General features: G+C 42.7%; 1 protein-coding gene across 2 annotated transcripts in view; it reads left to right on the forward strand.

Annotated features, from left to right (window-relative positions):
* Positions 1-14,606, forward strand: part of ntrk3b (neurotrophic tyrosine kinase, receptor, type 3b) — a 138,846-nt gene that overhangs the window by 109,165 nt on the left and 15,075 nt on the right. For both annotated transcript variants that reach the window (XM_076155344.1, XM_076155343.1), the window contains 2 exons: positions 1,595-1,783; positions 12,717-12,847. In XM_076155344.1, coding sequence (XP_076011459.1) covers positions 1,595-1,783; positions 12,717-12,847 — 320 coding nt within the window. The remainder of the gene's footprint in view (positions 1-1,594; positions 1,784-12,716; positions 12,848-14,606) is intronic.

Consider the following 14,606-nt stretch of genomic DNA (forward strand, 5'->3'; position numbering starts at 1 on the left):
TGTCAGGCTGTTGGAGATGAGACGGCTTTATGTCACAATAGGAGGTCCAGACTCAGTTTAAGATGGGGGCAAGAAAGGAGCATCAAGTGTTTCAAGTGGCTGGCTAGCTTTTGAGATGGACAGCGATGAGTAAACTGCTCCCCGTCCTGTCTCCTCTGCAGGAGAGACAAACAAGGGAGGCATTTAACAATCTCGTCTCGTCTCTGGTTTGAGGTTTGTGTTCCCGTACTGGCATTGTCACAGGACTCTGCTCCGCCATCAAAACAGGCTGCCTCCAATAGGATTACATCAATAAAAAAAAAAAATAGTGCTGCCAGTGGAGGAAAAGTCGATTGTCTGCACCATATTAGATAATGCTTTCATGAAATTTGGACACGTGATGTTCCAGCCTCCCGTGAAGAGGATAACAGGTATGTACGGGGAGTAGGTGGCTGTGTAGGGGGATATAATTGATTTTGGTGTCGTGTTGTTGACAGCTGTGATATATTTTACAATCTCCATTCAAACTTGAAATCATTTTTGAATAAGTGTTTATCTGAGTCTGGAATCTGAGCAGTGTTGCTTCTGATAACAGCAGGAATGTGCTGGATGAATGTTTCTATCTTGGCCTCTTTGGAGCTTGTGTAGTGATATTCTTTCGAGAGAGCCAAATGTGCAGCAACGTTTGAAGATGTATTCTGTTGTGTAGCGAATAATAGATTGATTTATTTCTTGCTGGGGTGCGTATTGAGGGGAGGGTTAGGAGTATCACTGAAGGTTTAGAGCTGCTGCATGCCAGCCATTTCGAGCAGTTGCGGTAGTTCCAGTAGGATGTTTTTTGGTGAAATCTGTGATATCCCATAAGCTGGCACACACATCTCCCACAAAGCTCAAACTCAACAGCATAAAACGTTGATAGCCACAAATATTGTAAAAGAAGTCGCTGGTCGCCTGTATTATTCCATCACCCCGCACCCTCACCTGCCACCTGAACTGAAGGGCTGTAATTTGACACCACTGGCTCGTGATTATTGTTTACTGTGTTGTCAGCGGGAGGGGAAGAAACTCAAATTGGTGCGTAAACAGACTCACTGTCAACGCTCCTCTGCATTGACCTGCAACCGTCGACGCCGCATCTACTACCTATTTGTCCATCGTTCCCCGCTTCTTTTGCCGCATTCTTGAGTCTGTCCTCCCCTCTGAAGATTGTGCCTGTCAAGAGCTCTGTTTTGGCCTTTCACACACCGATGATGTGATGGATCCCCTCATCGGACAGCAAAACATGTCAGGGGCTTTTTAAATTTTATATAAAAGGAAATGGCTGAATAAAATTGAGGAATATTTCACCGGCCAGAGCCAAATGTTCGCAGATATAGTGTATGATGAAGCTGTTTATTGAACCTTTCATCAATTCTATTTCATTCACACATCGTACACTGTGTACCTATATTTCTGCCATCTAGGATGCTATTATATGTAATCATAACCCTGCCCAGTGAGCTGAGATATGGCAGTGTTGTTCAGTATTATTACACCGCTTGATATGCAATGCTTTCCCCCCCTTACGCCATCGTCAACCATATTCAATCTTAATCTTTCCTCGATGTTGTTTCAGGTCCAGTGGCTGTGATCAGTGGGGAGGAAGACTCTGCCAGTCCACTTCATCATGTCAACCACGGGATTATTACGCCCTGCACTCTCGATGCAAGTCCCGACGCGGTTGTCATAGGGATGACTCGCATACCTGTAGTGGAGAACCCGCAGTACTTCAGACACGGACACAACTGCAACAAGCCGAGTACCCGTAAGTACGCAAGGTCATATGTTGTTGGTCGTTATTGCGTTGTGTAAAGTGAAGTTCCAGTGCAGGAAAGCTGTACTGTATAGCTGCTGCAAAAAGTTAAAAAAAAGTTTTTCTGAAGGCTTTCAGGTGTGAGGAGCTGGACTTTTTTTAAAGACCAAATGGGTTTCAGAACATCAAATGGAATTTGGTAACTCATTCCACCACAGAGGTACCACGGCAGAGCTGGAAACAGCTGGAGATTTGGAGCCATGCTGTGTCGGCAAGTGAGACATTATTTGTTAGCAGAGCAAAGGGATCGAGGAGAGTCAGAGATGGAGCTCGGGTTTATAGCCTGTCCACTAAGGACGGATGGAAAAGACACAAGGACAAAGGAAGTGAGTAACAAAAGTGTAAGAAAAATTAAACATCCTCCTCAAGCATCATGTGAGGTGACATCACTTACACAACTTGGTAATTTTCTGTCACAGCTGTCACTTTCTGCTGTATTTCCCACAAGACATGAAAAAATGTCAAATAATCCCATGTGATTATTATCCTAATACAATAATAATATCTTAATATCTGACTCAGACCTGGCTGTCTGTGCTACAGATCTGGTCAGACCCCCACATAGTTAAACGATAAAGTTTATCCTCAGCTGCAGCCATTCAGTCAGGATGTTTTATTGAACAGATCAATATTGCACGTTGCAGCAAAGAGTTCATTTATTATTTTATGGTTGTTTTAGCACATCCCTGCACATTTTCACCAGATGATGAATCAAACATAATAAAACTCTAGATAATGAGAGAACAACACTTGAGCCTCCCATGATGCACGGCCCTCAGAGCAGAAATGAGCGGTGTTGGAACATCTTCCAACACCATCTCTAAAGATGGCGGACCAGATTGAATCCCCGGTCACATGAGGATTTAGGAGCATCATAAGAGTTTTGGAACGTTGTGTGTTATGTGGTCCATTGCCTGTGGGGCTGAAATGTAAGAAGTCATGGTACTGCCAGACACTGAAAAAAAAACACATCTGCCAAATGATACGAGTTGTAAGGGAAAAACAACATCTGGTCAGAAAAGCCGGCATTGAGCGTCACCGAGTCTTTATGAGGCTCGTTCCAATCGCTGCACCTCGGTTGCAATTTGCTGTTTATCTTTACAATGAGAAGTGCCAGGGCCCTTGGGCAATTGTATAATTTAATGTCATCTACAGAGTCGGTGTGTTCATATGGTGTTAGCAGCTGGTGGCACAATTCCAGGTTCCTTATAGGATCTGTTTAGACAAAGCCAGCCTGCTGTAAAGTAGCTACTGGTGTTCAGACCCCCCCTCCCCCATTCCCCTGTGGACTCGTGTTCCAGGTTGGGGAAAGACAAGACCACTTTAAGGCCTAATTACTCACAATTACATCAACTGCTCAAGAGATTCAGCAGAAAACAACTGTGCCAGCAGCCCACTGCAGCCTGGCTCCTGTTCCTTCCCTTCCTGTCGAAAACAGTCATATCAACAGCATTTAGGAAAGAATTAGAAAGAAGATAGCTTCCGCCTGAGTGGCGCTGCACGTTTTTGAGGCGTTTCCCCACTATGATGCTGGCGTTCAGCTCAGATAGGCATGATTTTCGCCTTGGCTCACTCTCAAAATGGCCGCCAGTCAGGCTACAGAAGTTGACTTCTGACTGGGAACCAATGAGAGGGAAGGAAATCCCATTTAGATGTGATAAATAAATGACAGGACTTATGTATTATGAATTGCATGAATTGTTAATGGCCAGCCGGTGACTGATTTATAACCTTTCATGGCTTGCTCAAGATATCTGATTGCGAGCTAATGAATAAATGACAATGGGCACAAATTAAACTTTCTCCAGATAACTATGCACCTGGAATTGGAAAGCAGACAAAGCATGTAGAGGAAATTTTGGAACGACAGCTTGACGCAGGCTTTACAAATGGTCACATCAAATAATCTCCCTTGCCTTATTTGCATTGAACCCTATGTGCGTCCGTGCGATGAAAAAAAGAGCAAAGCAGCAGAGGCAGCGAACCCTGAATACATCACAAGGTCATAATGGCCAGCGCTTTCTGCCAGCAGCTAGGAAAACAAAATGGCTCCAAACGGCTTCTGCCTCTGCCGATCATCCACTGAATATGAATGCACTCAATACCCCCAGGGCACACACACTGGGAAAGGGAACTTTTCTCCGTGCAAATGTATGCGTTGAGGATATATGACTGTGTGCACTTATGCGAAAATAGCTCTGGCCATATATACAGCACATGGAAGTCCGTATGTATGTATGCGTGCGTGCGTGCGTGCGTGCGTGCGTGCGTGCGTGCGTGCGTGCGTGCGTGCGTGCGTGCGTGTGTGTGTGTGTGTGTGTGTGTGTGTGTGTGTGTGTGCAGTACTATTGTGTGGCTTGTAGGTAGAATGAAGTTGCTGACATGTCACCTCGTTCACCTCCACCTCCTCTGGTGGGTTTGATAAGTGTCTTCCTTCCTGGATCCTGTGGGGTCCACCACAGCCCCCCTGGGTGCCTGCTTTCCCCCCACTGGCCTGATTGTGCTGCAGCTCCTCGTTAAGGGGAGATGTTAGATTTGCCTTCCGTATCGACAGTCGGCCACCAATCCATAATTTATTCATTCATTTACTTGAAAGCCTCTTGTCCCGGCTGTAATAGTGACACAAACACACACAAGGAAAATTGTAGGTGTACATCTCATCGTAATCATTCTGTTGTTGCTGTAGTCATAGTGACGCATGTGTACATACTTATCCACACATACGCATCCACACGCCTACACATAAACTCGGGTGGGGTATTGCCACCCCCCTCTTTGTGCAATAAGATTTCAAGGCCACAGTATGATACAATGGGCCTTCTCCTGCTCTACCCACAACTGATCAGATGTGTTCAATCCAGCAGGACTTTGTGTCTCCAATGTCTCGATTGATGTGTTGATAAAGCTGATCTGTTGTGGATAGAGCAGAGGGAGACCGGAAATCCCAGCAGAGTGTAAACAATGACAGCAGCGGTGATACGCAGCGTAATAATTATTTATAATAATTAAGTGCAACAGACAACTCATACCCAATGAAATATTAAGTGAGTCAAGTTCAAGTCCTGCTACAGCATTTATACATACATCAGCATCTGTAAGGATATGCGTCTAAGAAGGAAGGAGCAGGTCATTATATATTGCTGTATTGATTTTTTGAGCACAGACCTGTCAAACACACATACACACACACACACACACACACACACACACACAAACACTTCCCTTACTGTGAATGGGTCTTGTACCTTTCTGGATTTATTTATTTTTGAGTGAAGTTCAGGTTTGGATTGCACTGGCCCATATCACACACAATATCCTGAATCCAACCTGTCCAAAGGAAAACCACCCCCAAGAAGAAACAACCTTTAACCATGTGAAGGGGGGAGAAAGCTTGAGAGGAAAATGTAACACAACAAAGTCCCCTGGTCAGAATAAAACCAGCAGCATTGCAGCTTCAGATAGATGGTGTGTGTCTCCACCATTGAGTCAGGAGATGCTTCTTCTGTCTGTCTGTGCTTTGAAATCAGCTCCAACAGTAAGCAGACCATCAGTCTGGTTTCTGTTAAAACAGCTGAATATGACTGGGGATGCTGCCTGCCGCTGTCGAGTCCAGTATGCTGTGCTGAATGTATTATTTATGATTTATGAAATTTTGATCTTCAAGTCAGTTCAGATAAAAATGTATATATACTGTATATGTCATATGTTGCACTTTTGGATGATACAGGTCTCTCCACACCCAAAAATAGCTTGAGAAATAAGAGCAGATAAAGTCCACAGTGTCTCATCGCTCATGTTGTGGCAGTTGTGATGTGGAAGTAGAGAATGAAATGTAAGCATCAGGTTGTAGCTGAAGCTGTGGCCTGCACACGTGAGCTGCAGCCAGGCCGCAGAGACGAGGGCGTTACGAGAACAGCGTGGACATCTGAGCACCGCCGTGCAATTGGTTCATCTTCTTTGCTTAACTGTTGGCCTGAGCTCATACCAGCGTAAACAGGCGAGTCGTGACTGATAAGGACGTTCATTGAGATCAGCGTTTTTTTTCCACGCTAGGCAGAAAATGGCCAATCTTGGGGAAATGTAGCCGCATTAGGGAGATAAAGGCAGTAAGCCAAAGGACGCTTCTTTAGCCTAATGACAGATCCATATCTAGCAGGATCCCCTGTCCCCCAGCAAGTGGCTTTGTTTTATCACTCAGCTTGCTATTTTAATTAAGGATTTGTCACATCCTGTTGGCCAAAAATTACACAATAGCTTTTGATGTTGGAGTATAGCGTGCAGTCTTTCATTAAATCCATATTATTAGCGGGTGATATCACATTGAGGAATAGCCCAAACAAGCCCCCACTCGCTGTCATTTCTGTTTTTGCTGTAACGGACATAATTATGCTCAAGGTGATGTTTTTGAAGATGAAACGCTTCCAGCAGAGACAAGGAATGACTAATTTGGCAGCTCGGACTTTTTGGAAATGGGTGAAAAACCCAGAGCAGATTGATTGAAAGGCTATTATCATGTTCCTCAGCTATGATTCCATTAGAATTTGAAACAGAACAACCCTGCAGGCTAGCCAGTTTAGAATTCAAACAACCTACTTTGATTTGATATTCAACAACCCCAAGGTGGTTCTTTTAGCTCAGTCGGGAACGGAGGGGACCAGAATAGTGCCAGGTTGGCAGTGTTGATGCGGGTGAAAATAATAACTGAGCATTCAAAGCAGCCGAACTTCAAAAAACGGTTAAAGACTCAGCAGCAAATACAAACTGTAACACAGACTAATAAAGTAGGGAAGAAGATTTTCTGTGTAAGATGACAAACCCACAGTGAATTTTTGAGCTTGTAAGCTTTTTCGCATCCTTTCATTTCTAATAAGCCCTCGCTAACCCTTGCTTTAAACAAGTGCCGGCCATTTTTAGCAAACACGTCACAGTAACTTTAGAGGCGGCATTAAGGATGGATCTTGATTTGACAGAGAGCGAAGCAGAACTTGCTTTCATCAGTAGACCAGAGAAAATGAACAGGATACACGCGGCACAGCACAAACACAGAACCTGTGTTTATTAGCTTGTTGTTTTGCTCCTTAGCTAGTTTGCTTCTAGCAGCAAAAAATGATTGATGTAGCTGACAGTTCGCATAATTCATTACCTTTTGCTATTAGTGATTAAAGGTGAAATTACTGCCCCCATTTTCTGTAATTTTCTGCTATTGCATCTATCAAGTCATTTCACGACCAACACATTTTGTGAACGCAGGGCAGACATGACAGTATACGTAACTAAAGTTGACATCAAGAATAAATTGGCCCTTTGAGTTTGATCGTTTGTAGTTAAAGCCGTAAAAAAGTCAGTAAGAGTTCTAAAAATGTAATGATGAAGATTTGGAGGAGAACAGAAATATGTGTGAGATTTGACATCAGAAGCTTTGGCTGAAAATGGACTTAAAACATGAATACATTCACAGAGAAGTACTAAATAAATTAAACAACACTAATCATGCATGTACTCTTTATTTCAGTTGCTAAGCCTTTAATTCTGGCTTAATGAGGAAAGATCAATGAAACAAGGGTCTTAATATTTGTATGTGTGTGTATGTAGCCGGCACATTTTCAGGAATGTTTGCAGTTTATAAATTATTTATGTGCTCTTCTCTCAATTTAGCGATTAAACTAAAAATTGTCTGGATGTCTGCTGTTCATTGAATCTGAATTTTGTAGCACAGATATTGTGCTCAATTAACTTTCTTCCACTAATGTCATGTCATTGTGCTGTTGGCTTTAGTCAAGATTCAGAAACCTGGAAAACTTGAACGTCAATTGTAATTTCTACAAAAAGATTTGAGATTTCTTTCTTTTAAATTACGGTGGAAATATTTTAGAGCGATTTTTATCAGAAAGTCGTTTTTTCCTTGTAGGCATGGTCCTGTTGCATGATTGAGTGATAATTCTAGTCTAGATATTTTATGCAATAGTCTTGGAAAAATGTCATATAAATGTAAAGCTGACGCAAGAAATGTGTGTATGTTGCGTTTTTGATAGAGCGTCTTGCTGTGTGAAAGCATCCACACTAAAGCTGGCTTGTTGTCAATGGCCAGGAGATGCGTATCGATCGGCCCGCCACACACACTGAGGAAGGCTGTCAGGCAGAAAAATACTCATGAACATGGGAGTGCATACACACACCTGGGAGGCAAAACACACACACGAATGCGCAAAGGAAATCTGGCAGGTAGTTGGGAAAGGGGGTGAACGCAGGCACGCACAAACACACCGTCAGTGGGTAAAGTTGGCAGGTAGTCGTGCAGAAACAAACACACACAACTCACACTGTTACAGAACAAAGCCCTCCAAACATCTGTGCTCTCCCGGCAGCCTGACCTGACGAGTAAATCTCAGTGCTGCGTTGTCTCTCAGCCTCCAGGGAGAATGTTTGCTGCCGCAGAGGCCTCAGGTGAGCTGGGACAAATGAATGATGCTGAGCTGCGGGATAGAGATTTAATCTCAGGGCTTTTCGCCGTGCCACTCAGGGTAAATAGGCTGTAGGATGCAGCTGGAGTTTGCCTGCAGAAGAAAGTGAAGGTTAAAGAAACTTGTCTCCGCTGCTGGTGATAAGAAAGCTCCATAATAGCCGGTCCGGTGGTGTCAGTGAGGAGAAGAACGCAGCCAGTGGCTGTTTAGCAGCTGAACAGCATAGATCATAACATTCAATACCTGCACCCAGGTAATAAAAGAAGGTTCACGGCTAGTACAGTGTAACTTTGAGTCTCATTTTCATTTTTAGTCTTTTCCTTTGACATTGTAACACAATTGATCAAGTCTGTAAAGGACACATCCAACAGATCTGATCCACAATCTAACCACCAATGAAATCCATGTTTAAGATGTAGCAAATGGTTTGTAACCATAGCAACAATGTGTTGGCTCTCTGCTATGGTACTAGTCATTGTTTTCAATGTGGAAATCAACGGAACATAAATCAAATGACCTTGGTAAAAGTCAATTATGCTCAAGCGTTGATAACTGCTAAAAATAACAAACTTGCAGCAGGAAATGACGCTCATGTTGTGGCTTCTGTTTAACCTCCGACTGCTGCAAACATATACTACATATGTGCTTTTTGTCATCATGATCTTACAGTCTAGCGTTTCATCAAAGCGTTGCTTATGACAATGCGCTCTGCCGTATCTACCAGTGTGAATTTCAGATGATGAAGATCTGTCTCTAAATAGGTCTGACCCGTCAGACTCATTTATAGACTCTGGCAGATCTTGTGACCAACTTGCTAATTTCACAACAATGCCCTAATAAGAAAACTTGAAGTGTTGTTAACAGGAAGGAAAGTGGCACTAGTTTTTCCGACCAGCTGATGACTAACCCACTAACGGTCCTGCATGAGAGCTCTGACTGACTCATACACCATTGAACAAACGCCCCTCAGGAACATTACGACGTGTTTGAAGACAGATTTGCTGCTTTTGCGTCTGTTTGACTTTCACTCCACAGATTGATGCATGTGCAGAGTTTGTCACCCAAAGGCTGCAGCCCCATTCACTAAGAAGTCAAAAAGGTGACATCGCAAATAGAAGAGGCCAAGTCGTTAATCAATCAATGCCGACAATTATTTTATCCCACCTTAACGCAGTACTTTTTTTTTATTATTATAATTTTGAAAGGCCGCTGCTCACTAGCTACAAACTGCATGCCGATTATTATTGTGTAAGATGACGGTCTGAGCAACGTTTTTAGGATCGCAACGAATCAGGCCACGTATGAGCCTCCCTCAAGACGCACCGCCTCCCTCAAGACACGAGTTGTATGAAAAGGAGAGGACTACAAAAGCGACTGAAATGTCATTAAACTAAGACTAATTGAATCAGATGAGAGAAAAATCTCCCGTCTCTCCATGGATCCTATGAAACTTCACCTCAGATTGGAATGAATGAAAGAGCAAAACAAATTAATAAAATTAAGATAACCTCATTATGAAATGTAGACAAATACAGATATTATCTTTTCGTGTTATGTGATTAGAAGTGTTGATGATCTGTATGGTATGATAACTATATCATCAAGGGAGACTTATCTTGAAATCACTTTACATACATTTAGACTGACAAAACTGCTTCACTAACAACACAAGCAATTAGTAAAGTCCAGATAATCCATGAGTGATTATAGAAAATTAACAAAAAGCGAGAGAAAGATTTACAGTGAGATCGTTAATCATTTCTATATTTCTATATGAGGAGATGGGAGAGGGTGGAGTCCTGAGGGTGATGACGGTGGAGGAACCATCTCTTCACACTTCCTTTGTCAGCGAGAAAGTGTCAGTCATTTGGCCCATGAAATCCATTCAAAGCATATTTTGAATTAGAATGTATGTAGATTGACTTAAGGCTTTTTTTCCTAGACTCAAGGCTCTTTCCTTGAGCAGATTCCTCGAAGAGGAAGCTCTGACAGCAGTGACGTCTGTGGCTTCTGTGTCCCTGGTGGGGTTCTCGCCCAGCAAACCGGCTGCCATTTTTCACAGAGACGCTTCTGTTCTGATCTACTTTCCAAACCAGGCCACTTTCTTTGTGTTTATCAATGTGGCAATTTCAGAAACGATGATAATTTACTGTCTGATTGATGAGCTGAGATTAACAAGCAGGCTTTTCTTGAACATTCTAGAAGCCTCAGTGGTGATGAAGATCGAGATCGCAGATTGAGGGTAGAATGATGGTAGCTCAGATACTCTTACTTATCTATCCTTGGGCATGAAAACATCACTTGTTACTTCCTGATATAATAGGTGTCACTCCCCTTTACTCACACAGTTCTTGTATGGCAGAGCTGGAAATATGAGGTACAACTCTGCAGTTATATGTATATAACTCTATCATGCTATTTGAGTTAATGTTAAATATGTGTGTATATATTTTAACCCGTGCTGTGTGTGTTTTCCTGGTAAACCCACTAGCTGTCATGTTTGGTATTCAGAGCGAGGCAAAGGGAGCACCTCTGTTCACGGGCCAACAACTCCTACTCCTTCTTAAGTCTCTCTGTCTACTTTTTCTGTGCATCGAATCATTTTCTGTGCAGCTAATCAATAGCGGAATAAGCTGCAATTCCATCATCCGCATAACACATAATCAAATGTAGGTTGGGGGGAAGGGTCAGCTCAGTGAGGCAGTGGTGCTTTACTGTCCTGTGACTGGGATCATATGGGAATGAGGCATTAGGAGAAGTAGAAGATGGATGTGGACAGATGGGAGAGATTTTTTTCTCCTCCTCCTCTCTCTCTCTCTGCTCTCTCTCTCTTTCTCTGCTCTCCCTCTTCTTCTCACAAGCCATTTACACAAGAACAAAAAGACATTTAGACATTTTTGCATTTCTGTGCTCATTATAAAATGTCCCCGTGCATTGTTTAAATGCCAGCAGTAAGGCCAAGCCGTCTAGATAAGAGATTTGCAGCTCTGCATGTCCAGCGGTATCTCACATTTACCCATGACTTAAAATAATGGAACACTAATGTACCCTATATTTCCCCCGTTTGTTGCTTCAGATTTAGATCAAACATTTTACAAAGTTTGACAGCTTCACATATTCTGTGAACCTTTCCGCATTTCAATGAAGCTGTATTGAACTTCAGGTGAAACAGAAATGTACAAATTCACGACGTTCGAGTCTCCGTTACACCAAACAGAGGATGCTCGGTGTCTTGTGCAGCATGTTGTGCTCGCTTTACTTTGATTCAGCCTGTCAGATTTTGTGCCTTATCGTCACAATCCTCCAGACCTCGACTAGAATTTAAATTGCTGTGTCATGTCAGTGCAGCACATCCATCTGCCAGCGCGGTATTTATCCTTATCCATTCTGTCTCCATTGGTGGCCCTGCTACTCCGTCTCTGTGTTTGTTAGCTGTTGTTTCGTATTTGCACAGCAAATAAAACCCAAAAGATATGCAAACTGTCTCACTTACTGAAAGAATAATACACTAACAAGAACCCATTGTTCAATGTAGTAATAATATTAAACACTACAATACATTTACAAAAGGCCCTGGTTTACTTGAACAACTTCATGTAACTTTGCACTTGTGTATGTGAGTTGGCTGCCGTGTGGAACCTGCTTTTGTTTGAGGTGTTGTTTCTGTACGTCCTCCAAAATTAGCACGATGTGTTGGCAAGATGCAATGCAGTAAAGTCTAATCGAGCACAGAAGAATTTGCTTAATGGCTTGTTGTTATTGCTGCTGCCGTTTCCGTTTTCATAACGTTAGTATGGAAAGGGGATCTCATCAGTTGTCACTATCTTGGTTCACACATGTTACAGACCGTGGATTATTTATGTCTCGGACCCCCACTGACAAGCGGAGGATATAGCATTTAATGGTCCATAGAACCACATGCACACATGCAGCTTTACTCCTTTTCAAACTTCCTAAAGCCTCCCTGAGCTAAGGTGAGTTTGGAAAAGTCCCTAGAAGTTCTGTGTTTCAGTTATAATGTTAAATCAGTCTATTTTAAAAGACATTCAGAAGTTGGAATGACTGTCTGATGTGTTTGTCGAATTGAATGTACTCAAGTAAACCTGAGCCTTCTGAACTCCCTATTGTCAATACTTGGGATTGTACTTAAAACGTCTTGTCACACTGCTGAGATTGAATTGTTTTAATGTAAACAACTCATCTTACAAGTCAGTTCACTGGTATATGAAAATGTGTTTTCGAGTGACACTGTGTGGCACAGATAATGGCAGGGGGGGTGAACGTCTCCCTTTAAAATGAGTTTTCTGGCAGATGTTATTGTCCTAGAATGCACACGCTTTTCATCTGCTGAGACACTTTAACAGTAACCACGTGTCATTTTTCTCTCTCTCCCTCTGTGCTCTGCCTGTCTGCTCATGGCCCAGTTGTCCAGCATATAAAGCGCCGAGACATCATCCTGAAGAGGGAGCTGGGGGAAGGAGCGTTTGGCAAAGTGTTCCTGGCAGAGTGTTACAACCTTAGCCCCACCAAGGACAAGATGCTGGTGGCTGTCAAGGTACATCTTCACTCTCTCTGTGTGTGTGTGTGTGTGTGTGTGTGTGTGTGTGTGTGTGTGTGTGTGTGTGTGTGTGTGTGTGTGTGTGTGTGTGTGTGTGTGTGTGTGTGTGTGTGTGTGTGTGTGTGTGTGTGTGTGTGATGGAGTAAACAGCGTTTAGACATACTATGCAAGTTAGGGAAGTCAATTAAGTGTCCCTAGGGTGATAAATACAGTATGTTAGTTAAATTATGGACTTACAAAACAGTTTGCCTCTCTGCTACTTTACTTACTGGCACAAAAACACAATGAAATGTATTTTGAATAATTAGGCTTCAAATCCTCTGCTTACTATGCAAACACATTTTGTTTCTCCTTAGATAAACACATACTTCAGTTTGTCATTTGCAAATGTATATTGTTCCCACCGGAGGTTAACAGCTTTATTTACACAGTGAATGTACTGTACTTAATTCAAAAGCGGATGGAAAAACCGTTACCTCTCATTTAAAAATCTGTTATGAATTTGTGACGGTGAGTTATAAATAACTGCAGCTGTTCTATATAGTGCACTAATCTAAATAGTCGTATTTTAAGCATGTGCGAAAATATGAGCATACCTCCTATAACTACAACACAGACGGTGGCGTATGAGCTAAACTTCTGTACTGAAATGGTTCCTGATGTCTTTGGCCAAACTTCACGCCTGGCTGCAGATGTTTCAGGCCTGCACTTTTCAGAGGTCACCTGTCAATCAGACAATGTACCGGGACTCCAGGAACCTGGTGAGAGACTCTGCAGGTGTCACCCCTTTCCTTGTTCAGCAAATCTGGCTATCGCTGTTAATGCAAAGTACGTGCAAGAGGATTCCTGTAAAGAGCTAACACACGTTACAGTGTTCAGAACTGCACATGGATAAGCTTTAAAGAACTGATATATAGGCTGACGCAGTGCCGTGTTATATCTACGGACATTCGCTAATATAAAACTGTCAGAGAGATTATGTCCCGTTAGGGGCTTTGACTGCTTCCCCTCCCACAACATTCTCATCTGTGTACCCTTTGTACCCTGTCTTAAAAAAGAAACTAACTATGGGCCAAGCAATTAGTATGAAAGTGGAATATTGGCTTCTACATAATAAGCAGCTTCGTCAACCCAATGAACTCACTATAAAGAGTTTGGTGCTGCTGCTTCTGTGTCCTCAACACTTGAAGACTGCGCGCCTGTGCTTGACTGCTCCCGGTGTGACTGCGAGGGTCTGTATGAATGTTGAAGCAGGGTGAGGCTGAAAAATAAGGGGGTTGCAAACTCAGCAAAGTTACCCAGGAAAGAATTACAGGAGAAGTTAGCAGCAGATGAAGATGACGGAGTGTGCGGCTCTCACTTATCATTGGATTAAACGAGAAAACCAAGGTTGACCATTTTTTCAAGAAGTTTCCTTTGCAGTGACATTTTAATTTTTAAATAGGACAAAATGGACAATTCTTTATCAAAACATGTCCTTTTTTCATGTGTGGATAAAGCAGCTGGAGGCTCTCTCAATGCACTTAAAGGTCAACAAAGGGAAAATTCATAGTGCCGCTGCATTTATTGTAGTCGAGCACTTGGAGGTATTGTTTTGGAGAAATGCCCAGACAGGAAACATTTCCTTAAGAGTGCGGTTTGATTTGGTAATAGAATTTTATGGCCACTTTACCTTCTCTGCCGTACATCTTGACCATCTCCAGCAATTCCCCACTGGAGGAGGACATATGAGTGAGTGCAGTTCCACCCTAAGGTC

Source organism: Genypterus blacodes, unplaced genomic scaffold (assembly GCF_046128005.1).
Source record: "Genypterus blacodes isolate CSIRO-AG114 ecotype Tasmania unplaced genomic scaffold, CSIRO-AGI_Gbla_v1 ptg000067l_1, whole genome shotgun sequence".
Classification (NCBI taxonomy): Eukaryota; Metazoa; Chordata; class Actinopteri; order Ophidiiformes; family Ophidiidae; genus Genypterus; species Genypterus blacodes.